Source organism: Rhinoraja longicauda, chromosome 11 (genome assembly GCF_053455715.1).
Source record: "Rhinoraja longicauda isolate Sanriku21f chromosome 11, sRhiLon1.1, whole genome shotgun sequence".
NCBI classification, from domain to species: Eukaryota; Metazoa; Chordata; class Chondrichthyes; order Rajiformes; family Arhynchobatidae; genus Rhinoraja; species Rhinoraja longicauda.
In genome coordinates this window covers 49,174,031-49,186,896 of record NC_135963.1, presented here as the reverse complement: position 1 = coordinate 49,186,896, position 12,866 = coordinate 49,174,031, and the positions used below count along the sequence as shown (strand labels likewise).

The following is a 12,866-nucleotide window of genomic DNA, read 5'->3' as shown; positions in this document are numbered from 1 at the left end:
CAGGCAACCGACCTTAAGCCTTAATCCCAAAGAAAAAGACAAAGAGCAGGTCTGGTTTTTGGAGTAAAATACATGAACTTCGATCCTCTTCAGGAGGTTGAACCAGAAATTCAACTATGGTCCGCAACGTTTAACGACGGTATTATAGAGGCAGTTGTTTTATATCAATGAAATGAACTTGGGGGCAGCCTGGGGTGCTATAATGTCGTGGGTAGTGAGGAAGCGTTCCCGGCTGATTATATCTTATTTGGCGTTTGCCCAATTTAATGGGTGCAAATGAACAGTGGGTCAATATTGTGCCACATCAGGCTGACCAACAGCGTCCATTCAGGCCTCTTCCCATGATGCATCAATAGACAATAGACAATAGACAATAGGTGCAGGAGTAGGCCATTCAGCCCTTCAAGCCAGCACTGCCATTCAATGTGATCATGGCTGATCATTCCCAATCAGTACCCCGTCCCTGCCTTCTCCCCATACCCCCTGACTCCGCTATCCTTAAGAGCTCTATCTAGCTCTCTCTTGAATGCATTCAGAGAATTGGCCTCCACTGCCTTCTGAGGCAGAGAATTCCACAGATTTACAACTCTCTGACTGAAAAAGTTTTTCCTCATCTCCGTTCAGGCTGACCATCAGGGGCCATTCACACCTCTTCCCATGATGCATCTGGCTGACCATCCCAAGAGCGCGGCAGAGCAGCGACCATCAGCCATAAACCATCAGTTTAACACCACTTGGACAGCCTCACAGTAGAATAAGAATTCAATATTCATTCCACTGGGCTGTGAGCTACCCAAGCAGAATACGAGGTGCTGTTCCTCCAGTTTGTTGGTGGCCTCACACTGGCAAGGGAGGAGGCCCAGGACAGAAAAGTCAGTCTGGGAAGGGAGATAAAATGGTTTGAAACTGGGAGGTCCAGCCAGCTTTGGTGGACCGGCCACAAGAGTTAGGCTTGGTCTAACTATTCCATGGTTTGTCACCTCGTTTATGGCTGGTCTCACTGTTGTAAAGGAGTCCACGTCTGGAGCACTGAAAGCAACAGACAAGGTTGGGACAGGTGTACATGAACCTCTCTCACCTGGAAAGGCTGTTGGTGTCCCTGGATGTAAGTGAGAGAGGAGGTGTAGGGACAGATGTTTCATCTCCTGCAGTTGCAGGGTAAAGTGCCTGGGGAAGGGATGGTTTGGACGGGAAGAGATGAGTGAATCTACAAGTTGTGGAGTGAGTGGTGTCTATGGAAAGCAGGCAGGTTGGAGATGGGGGGATGTAATTGATGTTGGGATCACGTTTGTAACACACCCTGGTGGACACACATTTCTCCCATCATCTCCCATCAGCACAGTCACCCTACTTCTTTCCCCTCCTTTGAAGGCTCATCTCACATGCCTGACACAGTCTAAGAATAAAGGGGAGGCCAACTGAGGTGAGAAGGAACTTTTTCACCCAGGAGGTTTTGAATGTGTGGAATTCTCTGCCACAGAAGGCAGTGGAGGCCAATTCACCGGATGAATTTAAAAGATGAATTTAAAAGAATTTAATAGAGCTTTAGGGGCTAATGGAATCAAGGGATATGGGGAGAAGGCAGGCACAGGTAACTGATTGTAGATGATCAGCCATGATCACAATGAATGGCGGTGCTGGCTCGAAGGGCTAAATGGCCTCCTCCTGCACCTATTTTCTATGTTTCTGAGTTCCACATTTCCCTTTTATTCACCCTGCCTTTCCCGTGCTTCCTCCCCTTTTACCCATTATCCCTCCCTCTAGCTTTACATTTCACTCTCCTTATCCGATAGCCTTCTCTCCTTATCTGATATCCTGTTATCTCCTTCTCACCACCTTTGTCATTTACCCCACCCACCTGCCAATGAAACCTCTCCAGGTGTATCCACCTATCACTTGCCAGGTTTTTCCTCACCCCCACCAGTCTTTTCCAGCCCTCACTCCTCTGTTGCCACCAATCTAAAGAAGGGTGCCAATCCAAAATAGTGATCTGTCCATTTCCTTCCACAGATACTGCCTGACCCGTTGAGTTTCTCCAGCACTATCTTTTAATGCCAATTATAAGGCCTTCTGACCTCTTCTTAGTGTTTAAGCTAGTGCTTAAAATGCAAGGTTTTTTTTATATACCCTTGTGTTTTCTTCAAGTTACCTTGGAAGCACAGTGGTCTTTTCATATTCATGCAAGGTTCATTGTTCCACTTTCCTGAGTTTGCTGTCGCCTGGATATACATCTCCACACAGTCGTCATTATTCTTTCCACTGCTCGGTTCTCCAGGAGCCCAGTTCATATTCACATTCTCCAGTTTCCGGTTCGTTCCAACCCAGGTCCAGTTGTTGTTTATCATCCTCAAACCAATCCAGAAGTGTGCGTGTCCCTTTGGCAAATATTCCGCCAGGTACTTGTTTTCCTCCATATTCTGTATTGCCACCATGTCAGTGTAATGTGTTTTGCAGTAGTCCCTTGCATTTTCCCACATCATGGTGATATTGTGGGGATGGTATACCCAACCTTGCAAGCCTCCGAACATCAGGATTTCTGCAACCAAAACAAAATGGTGCCACTATTTGTTTAAACTTGTGGCTCTTTTGCAAAGCTTCTGCTGCGTGAAGAGAAGGGAAAAGAGGCTTGATGAATGTTTCCCTCCCAAAGCAAGCATTTGGATTGGGATGTACTATTAATTATAACCACAGTTGTCAATGGATTACCATTAATAAGCCTGATTAACACAAACTGGTGAATTCATGTATTCAGATTTTAATGTCGTGAATTGCCACAGAGTCAGACTACACAGAAACAGGCCCATTAGCTCACTGTGCCCATTAGCCCACTGTGCCCATTAGTTCACTGTGCCCATTAGCTCACTGTGCCCATTAGCTCACTGTGCCCATTAGTTCACTGTGCCCATTAGCTCACTGTGCCCATTAGCTCACTGTGCCCATTAGTTCACTGTGCCCATTAGTTCACTGTGCCCATTAGCCCACTGTGCCCATTAGCCCACTGTGCCCATTAGCTCACTGTGCCCATTAGTTCACTGTGCCCATTAGCTCACTGTGCCCATTAGTTCACTGTGCCCATTAGCTCACTGTGCCCATTAGCCCACTGTGCCCATTAGCTCACTGTGCCCATTAGTTCACTGTGCCCATTAGCTCACTGTGCCCATTAGCCCACTGTGCCCATTAGCTCACTGTGCCCATTAGTTCACTGTGCCCATTAGCTCACTGTGCCCATCTCACTATCAAATACTCAGCTACAGTGATCTGCTTTTGCTTATTCTCCATCAACTCTCCCCAACCCCTCCTGATTATCCTGCCACTCTTCTGCACCAGAGGTAGTTTGCAGGTGCCAATCAACCTACCACCTTGCATGGCTTTCTCAGGCAGGAGAATGTCTATGTGGTCATAGGGAGAATGTGCAAACTCCATTCAGAGAGCACCGGAGATCAGGACTGAATGCACGTTAATGTTATGCTAGCACAAGCAAACGGAAAGTAAAACAGCGATTTATTTTTGATATCATGGGGATAGATGTTCAGACTGACATACTGACATACTTGTAGCACCTCCCACCAACACTGACCTCTCCCTGCCTTGGTCAGTGAAGTGCAGTGGAGCTGGACTAGGATTTACGAAGGGGAAATCATGCTTGACTAATCTTCTGGAATTCTTTGAGGATGTAACCAGGAAAATGGACAGGGGAGGGCCGGTGGATGTGGTGTACCTTGACTTTCAGAAAGCCTTTGACAAGGTTCCACATAGGGGATTAGTGGGCAAAATTAGAGCACATGGTATTGGAGGTGGGGTACTGACATGGATAGAAAATTGGTTGATAGACAGAAAGCAAAGAGTGGGGATAAATGGGTCCCTTTCAGAATGGCAGGCAGTAACCAGTGGGGTACCGCAAGGCTCGGTGCTGGGACCGCAGCTATTTACAATATACATTAATGACTTGGATGAAGGGATTAAAAGTACCATTAGCAAATTTGCTGATGATACAAAGCTGGGTGGTAGTGTGAACTGTGAGGAAGATGCTATGAGGTTGCAGGGTGACTTGGACAGGTTGTGTGAGTGGGCGGATGCATGGCAGATGCAGTTTAATGTGGATAAGTGTGAGGTTATCCACTTTGGTGGTAAGAATAGGAAGGCAGAGTATTATCTGAATGGTGTCAAGTTAGGAACAGGGGACGTACAACGAGATCTGGGTGTCCTAGTGCATCAGTCACTGAAAGGAAGCATGGAGGTACAGCAGGCAGTGAAGAAAGCCAATGGAATGTTGGCCTTCATAACAAGAGGAGTTGAGTATAGGAGCAAAGAGGTCCTTCTGCAGTTGTACAGGGCCCTAGTGAGACCGCACCTGGAGTACTGTGTGCAGTTTTGGTCTCCAAATTTGAGGAAGGATATTCTTGCTATTGAGGGCATGCAGCGTAGGTTTACTAGGTTAATTCCCGGAATGGTGGGACTATCATATGTTGAAAGACTGGAGCGACTAGGCTTGTATACACTGGAATTTAGAAGGATGAGAGGAGATCTTATCGAAACGTATAAGATTATTAAGGGGTTGGACACGTTAGAGGCAGGAAACATGTTCCCAATGTTGGGGGAGTCCAGAACAAGGGGCCACAGTTTAAGAATAAGGGGTAGGCCATTTAGAACTGAGATGAGGAAAAACTTTTTCAGTCAGAGAGTTGTGAATCTGTGGAATTCTCTGCCTCAGAAGGCAGTGAAGGCCAATTCTCTGAATGCATTCAAGAGAGAGCTAGATAGAGCTCTTAGGGATAGCAGAGTCAGGGGGTATGGGGAGAAGGCAGGAACGGGGTACTGATTGAGAATGATCAGCCATGAGCACATTGAATGGCAGTGCTGGCTTGAAGGGCCGAATGGCCTCCTCCTGCACCTATTGTCTATTGTCAGTGAAGTGCAGTGGAGCTGGACTATGATCCTGACCTGACTCCCTGCCTCCTCATTCCTTCTCCTTGCACCACCTCAAACGTCCAAATTGTGCCATCATGGCAATGAGGATGAGCTGCACAGTCACCAGTAGTCGGACAACGGAAAATGAAGATAGGTAAGAGGTCAGAATGGAGGAATAAACCGGATTGCAGAAGGTTGTAGTAGTGAGAGCAAGCTCCAGAGGGATTGAAGACGAGCTTCAAGCTCTGGAATAATGAAACAGTCAGATTGTACAATAGAGGCAAAACTGAGGTTGTTGCCAATGAAGGGAACAAGACTGTGGTGATTTGAGTTATATAGCACACTGAGGAATATGGAAGATATGAGTCAATGATCATCGCCCGAGGAAGTCACTGGAGAATTCCTTGGCCCAATCCTAGGCCCATTCATCTTCAACTGCTTCACCTTAAGGTCAGAGGCAGGGATATTCACTGATAATTGCGGGGATGAGCAGGGGACAGGCTTGGTGGCCTCCCTGTACAGAGCGGGTTTCCCAGCTGCAGGCTTGCTGCCAGGGGATAGCCGTGGCACCACGGTCTGTTCTGTCCCACGACTTCATGGTGGGACACTCCTGAAACTGCTAACGCGGGTCTTCTGAAGAAATGACCCGACCCAAAACATCACCTATCCATTTTCTCCAGAGATGCTGCCCGACCCGCTGAGTTAATCCAGCATTTTGTTTCCAACACTGGTCTTCTGTGTTCTCTGAATGCAGGGATTCAAAGTTCCCAATACCATCCCCCAATATCCCTCTCCACTTTGAGTAGTCATGGACCAGAATTGTCGAGTCAGTATCGATTTTTATCCGGAGGTTTTGAGCACATCTCTGCCTGGTTTCTCTTCTGATGCCAGAATTCTGTATAAAATGCCAATCTTACAGGAGTCCTGTGTTAATCACACAAGTGACATGCTCTGCTCAACATTGATAACTGAGGTAAATTTGGTCCCTAGTTGTAGGGATGTTACCCTGGGAGAGGACCCTGACCTTGCAAGTAAGAATCTCATTGTTCTATCTGGGTGATATGACAATAATATACTCGACTCTTGACTCTCTCTTGATTTGCTGTAATTCTGCAGAATTTGGAGGGTTTTGCTGAGATGATGTAAGGTACACATATCCATCAGACAGCAGTGAGAGAATAACTCTCTGGTTTGTAAGGTCTTGTTTAATTTAATCTTTCACAAAGTAACCCATTGGTTCTCACAACCAATGTACTATCAGAACTGTCAGATAGGGATCATAAACTAATCATGCGCTTTTATAATGTGCTTAAATCAGGAGTACCAAACCGTCGCAACGGTACCAAATGAAAATAACATCTCGACAAGTGCTTCAGCCATGTTTGTGGTCTATCATTGTAATAGGTTTAACGATAACATTCACACCTCAACCTCTGAAATGTCTTTGCTTTACCTCTAAACGTGCCTGGCTGGGAAGGTCCTGACCCCTCTCTCTCTCTCTCCACTCCCACACAAATGTAACCTGGACGATGAGGTTATCCACATCACACATTGCTAGTTCACTTGCATTCCTACACTGGGCCAATCGTCTTGGAGCCATGCTGCTCCATCACCCCCAGCTAACTGTGCTAACCATGGTATACAGTAGTTTCCAGCGCAAGGTTTAATGCTTTATTGCTATTGGAAGTTTAATGCAACCGATCATGAGAAGAATTTCGAGACTTTTTATTAATCCACGCAGTAACACTCTCTTCTGTAAAGCAAATAACTGTCCCAAACCTATATTAAGGGTAATTAAGGAAAAATAGGCAAAAACGCACCGTTAAAAATTGCAATGGCTTCTTTTGAGGTATAATGTGACAGTTTATATAGACTGCAGAATAATATTATTTGCATCATAATTCTGAAAATCTGTCAATGGAGTTTCAACTTTTGCTATTAAATTCAGAATGTAATGGTGGCTTCTATATGTTCACCTTCCAGACATGTATTTCTCATTGCATTTGGTGTATGGGGCAAGTGTGTGGGTGTGGGAAACAAGATTGTTCTTTTTAAGAAGGGAATTTTATATAAAGGGAAAAACCTGAGAGGAATGACAAAGAGAAGCTGCCAAAGGACCAAGTGAGAGAGGGATGGTCCATGGGATGACAAAATGAGGGGGAGGTGGGGGTGGATGTTGGAGGGGAAAATCCTAGCAGACTTCTTTTCAAGCTTAGAGATGTGGACCATAGTTGGCGTTATTTTTAATCATTTGTTAGTGTCGAAGTATCACAGAGTGACGAATCAGTTAAATAAATAACAGAGGAAGTACAATCTTACCATAGATCACCACAGTTAACGTCAACAGTCTGAACATGTTCTCTCGTACCTTTGGGCATCACCTGTATGAACACTTCACACTACCAAGAAACATCTGTATGTGAAGAATGGATCAAATAGCACAAATTAAAACAAAACTGCATAAAAATAAAATCCTTAATTGCACAGATCCCAATGACAGGCAAAATCTAGGTACTACTAGACCAAGTGGACCCGTTGGGCCCAAACTCCTGCATTGGTGCAGCCCTCTCTCTCCCCCCCCCCCCCCCCTCCTCCTCTCTCCCCCCCCCCCCCCTCTCTCTCCCCCCCCTCTCTCTCTCTCCCCCTCTCTCTCTCCCCCCTCTCTCTCTCTCCCCCTCTCTCTCTCCCCCCTCTCTCTCTCCCCCTCTCTCTCTCTCCCCTCTCTCTCTCTCCCCCCTCTCTCTCTCCCCCTCCCTCTCTCTGCCCTCTCCTCTCCCTCCCCATCCCCTCCCCCTCCCCACCTTCCCCTCCCCCTCCACCCTTCCCATTTCCCCTCCCCCTTCCCCCTACTCCACCCCCCTCAAACCCCCCCCCCCTCCCTAGGAGATAGATTTAAACTTTAAAATGTGAATAATATAACACCGATTTCAATGAAGCTTCTTCCATTAGCACCAAAGGGACAACGATGAGTAAGGTGGGCCTAAAATTGTTGCACTATCGTGTACCATTTTGGCTGTAGTTCAGGAACAAACAAACAAACAAACAAACAAGAGTTTTAGTATATAGATATGTAAGAATGATTAATGTAGCAGTTGGCTTAAAAATATTGAGTTTTGCTGTATGTGACATTGGTTTCCTACAACATGCTCTCTGTTTTTGCTGCAAAAAACTATTCTTGGGTATGCTATGAGTACATGATAGCCATTCACATTCTCAAGTCACTTTTGCTCATTGACCTATCGTCGACGTGGCTGTCCATTGAGGTCGAGGATGATGGTCTACGTTCTGTTGTTTTCATGAACTCTCAGTGGCTTACGAGTCCAGTCCCGGCTTTGAAAGTTCTTTGGCATTCAGGGCAGGTAATTCTAGATGCCAGATCGGGCTTTGGTTGTTGCTGCCTCTCTTTCCGTTTACTTCTCTTTTCTTCTAATTCTGCGCATCTGTTGGCTTTGAAGGTCACTGTTCCTTTTTGGATGATGGTTGGCCAGAGTTTTCTGTCCTTGACATTGGTTTCCCAATTGTCGATGTCGATTTCACATTTCTTCATGCTGGCTTTTAAGGCGTCTTTGAATCTCTTCTTTTGTCCATCTCTTTTACGTTTGCCTTCTTTAAGCTGGGAGTAGAAGGCTTGCTTTGGTAGATGCTCGTCTTCCATCCGAACAACATGACCGCTCCATCTTAGTTGGTTCTTGATGGTGAAGGCTTCGATGCTTGTTGTTTTTGCTTCATTCAGCATGCTGACGTTGGTTCTTCTGTCTACCCAGCTGATATTTAAGCTGCTTCGAAGACATCGTTGATGGAGCTTTTCAAGTGTTTTCAGATGGCGTCGATATGTTGTCCACGCAGTTGAGGAACAGGAGAATATCAGAGCCAAAGCTGACTATGTTCCCAACCAACAGTCCTGCTCCCAGCAGACAAATGTGAAAGCCAAAATCATTTTATGCATGCAAAAAACAATCTGCTGGGAAAACAGTGGGCCAGGCAGCTTCTGCAGAGGGAAATGGATAGTTGGCATTTCAGGTCAGGACCTTGCCTGTGGGTGAAGGTGGATAGTTGGCATTTCAGGTCGGGACCTTGCCTGTGGGTGAAGGTGGATAGTTGGCATTTCAGGTCGGGACCTTGCCTGTGGGTGAAGGTGGATAGTTTACATTTCAGGTCGGGACCTTGCCTGTGGGTGAAGGTGTTGTTTAAGGGCAGGTGGTGCACCTCCTACACCTCAATAGACAATAGGTGCAGGAGTAGGCCATTCAGCCCTTCGAGCCAGCACCGCCATTCAATGCGATCATGGCTGATCACTCTCACAGTTTCAGGAGAAATGGCCTCGGGAGAGGGATGGATGAGCAGACCGGGGAGTCCCGGAGAAAGTGGACCGCTTGGAGAGCAGAAAGGAGCGGATGGGGAAAGATGTGAGAGGTAGCGGGACGCCTTGTAGCTGGTCAGAGAATGATGTGCTGGATGCAAAGGGCGGTGGGGTGAAAGGTAAAGACCAAGTTATCTCTTTCCCTATTCTAAGCTGGCAGAGGTGGGCTGAGACCGGGTGTGTGGGAAATGGAGGAGATACGGCCTAGTATACCATCAATCACAGCGTGGGAGGGGGGCGCTACTTCCTGAGGAATGGCTGGAATGCAAGGCCTCATCTCCAGAGCGGATGTGGCCGAGGCAGAGAAGCTGAGAGAAGGGGGTGGCATCCTGGGAAGAGACAAAATCGGAAGGGGTAGCTGTGGGAGTTAGTGGGTTTGTGGTAAATGCCTGAAGGGAAGACCAAGAGATTAAGAAAGGAGAGGGAAGTGTCAGAAATGGTCCAAGTCGATTTGAGGGAAGGATTTGACGTTGGTGGTGAAGTTGATGAAATTGACACTTGCTGCACGGGTGTATGAGGCAGTCGTTGATGTAGCAGTGTAAGAGTTGGGGAATGTTGCCAGACTTACTCTGTCCACTGTGATTAATCGTAGCCTCATCCACACACTCCTCTCATCCTCCCCCCACCCACAGTTCCCATCTGCCCACCTCACCTCCCCTGTGTGGTTCCATACCCCTACCTTCGTTCCCATCACATGAGCTCATCTGCAGAGCCAGCTTACCCCACAGCCTCTGTTGGTCTCCCCATCTTGCTGACACCATCCACCAATCCTGCCCTCCCCACCTGCATCCAGCTATCGTGTGACAGCTCTTGACCCCCCCCACCCCCACCCCCCGTCCCTCTAAGCTAGCTATCTCCCCTCTACTCTTTCAGCTCAGAGAAAGGGTCCTGACACAAAATAGTGGACTGTCTATTTCCTTTCACAGTTGCTGTCTGACCTGCCAAGTTCTTCAGGCAGATTGTGTTTGTTCAAGATTCCAGCATCTGCCATCTCTTGTCCATGATTATAAATATTAAAATAGACTGTTTACATTTTTCTATTGCTACATCTGGTTCAAATGAAGTTAATGTTTGCTTATACTTGCAGTAATTACAAATATAAAAAAGAATATGGGATCTTCATTTTGTTTTGTATGTTTCTTTTTGATACTTTATCAGCGAGACTTATTTTTGGATGAGTTCCTTCTCTAAACCGGCCTGGGTGCAGTTTACTGGCTGTGGTACAGATAAGGCTTCGAATCATTGAGCTCTGTATTTACCCACTATGTCCATGGAAGGGGTTCCAGTGAGTTCAGCAATTAGACAGGAAACAGGATTATGGAACTGACCGCACGGTTTAAATGCAGAAAAACTATTGTTTGAGAGAAAAGCAAATGTGGCACAACAGACGCACACCCTGTGGTGGGCCATGTTCTACTGAGGTGCCATGCAATTAATTAAGCCACAGCTTGCCTGCCAGCAAGGGTAGTTAGTGGTTGGTAATGTGAGTGATCGTACACGGAGGTTAAGGAGCAGAGCCAAGGCAGGGAGGAAACCTATATTAGGAGAAGCTGAGAAACAGATGGACTCGAGAAAAGACAGTTTGAAGGGGTAAGTTGAGGGGGGGATTATGAGACCTTTTTGAGTGCCCTGAAAGGAAATTGCCTTCCTGATGTCCTGCTGTTTACTCATTTGTCAAGTTTTGTATTTTCACGAATATAAACATTGTACTCCTGAGCTCACTACTGAGCCCGACCCAAAATGAACCCAGCCATGTCCTTTTAAACAATCGGAAAGTGTCAGTTTACCATTGCTCAGTCTGGAAGATGTAGTTAATTTAGGTAAAAAAATCATTTTAAAAATCAAAAGTGCGTACACATAGACGAGGCATGTCTGACTACATGAGACATAGAATATGGAACACAACGGCACAGGAACATATCCTTCAGCCCACGATGTCTGTGCCGAACATGATGCCAATCTAAAACTGTTCCTGTTTGTCTGTTCAAAGTTCTTATCTATCCCCTACTTTTCCATGAGTCTGTCTAAATGCTTCCTAAATATCGCTATCTTGTCAGCTCCCACATCCACAGGCAGTGCAATCCAAGCACCCACCACCCTTAAGGTAAAAAAAAAAACAGCCCCCCCTTACCTTAAACCAATGACCTCCCACATTTCATATCTCCAAATGTCAAACACTTAGGGCTACAAGCAGGTCCCAGTAATCACCTGGACCACCTCAGCCGATCAAAAGAAATGGCTTGTGATATTACCAGGTATTTTGTGTGGGGTAGCTGCATATTTTAACAGAAGTTAGCAAATGTGGCGTGCACTCAAAAGATGGAGAAAAGATTTATCATTAAATATCCAAGTTGTCAACATTCACTTAATATACTCCAATATGCCTGTTATGTGATACTTTACCGACTGCCTTTGAAACTTCATGTTTCCAACAACTATTTTGTTACCTTCGTCAACTCTTTCTGTTACTTTGTCACATAATTCAAACACCTAATTCCATACTAATAAATATGAATTTAGAATGCCTTGTCAACTATTATTCCAATTCCATTTTATCTTATCCGCTATCATTTTTGTACATTTTCTGTGGCGTTCCAAATTTCTCCTGCACACTCTGTATCCTGTCTAGTTTTCTAAATATGTGTTGAGCATTTATCAGTTACCACTTCTTCTAAAGATCGTTTCCTTTGCTCTCCAGATGCTTCTAGCTACAGATGCCCTTTATTTCCACCTTGTAGAAATGTGCTGCTGTTTAGTTATTGCTGGTTCAAAATGTCACACTGTTATAGTTTGAGGTCATAATTCTATTTAAACAAAATTATTTTTAATAAATAACTTGGCTAAATCGATTATCCCAGTGCAGTCTGTTGAGTTGATAATGAAAGGTTTTACAATTACTAAATTACCTGATTTACAGTATTGAATAAACACTCATTTGCCCAAAGCAAATAATTAATTCAATGCGAGAGTGCATATCTGGGCGTGAATGGTCTCCTCAGCCCAGCTAAATTATTATTGCATCAGGTAAAGGTTAGTGTCCTTCTTTATAAAATAAACTTTGCTCACCATATTCGTCACGCAGAAAATCTGTAAGACTGGCTTTCGATCCTTCCAGTTTCACAAAACTTCTGAAGGTAATTCTTAAACAGCAGAGGCATAAAACTGAACCTCCGTGGATTTCCTGAAGAATTGTTGATTTTGGACTCGCCCACTTCTGCTTTTATAACAGGCTTCTTGCCCTGTGCAGGAAATTGTGTATGTAACATGATTGATTTAACCAAATTTCCATCCAATAACTGTCCATCCTCACGTTCTTTATAAAGACTGTGCCAGATTTTAAATTTCTCTATGTAAACTTGGCTACAAAAGACCAACAAAAAGCACCACATCTTTTTCCTTCCATTCTCCAAACATTTACAATTAGCAACAATATTGGATTTGGTATTGGTTTCTTATTGCCATGTGTTCTGAAATAGAGTGAAAAACCTGGTTTGCACGCATACGAGTGAAATCATACTATATCTCAGTACTATCAAGCGAAGTACAACAGATAAAAATACCAGAGTGCAGCATCTAGTGTCACAGCAGTACAGTGCTA

The 12,866-nt window shown here is 45.2% G+C and overlaps 1 protein-coding gene across 2 annotated transcripts in view; it reads right to left on the bottom strand.

Annotated features, from left to right (window-relative positions):
• The window catches only part of LOC144597886 (P-selectin-like), a 57,294-nt gene extending 44,843 nt beyond the window's left edge, over positions 1-12,451 (bottom strand). For both annotated transcript variants that reach the window (XM_078407637.1, XM_078407638.1), the window contains exons 1-3: positions 12,335-12,451; positions 7,228-7,321; positions 2,150-2,536 (exon numbers count right to left, since the gene is read on the bottom strand). In XM_078407637.1, the coding sequence (XP_078263763.1) occupies positions 2,150-2,536; positions 7,228-7,264 (424 nt within the window). In that variant the 5' untranslated portion in view covers positions 7,265-7,321; positions 12,335-12,451. The remainder of the gene's footprint in view (positions 1-2,149; positions 2,537-7,227; positions 7,322-12,334) is intronic.
• Between the last annotated feature and the right edge of the window lie 415 nt (positions 12,452-12,866).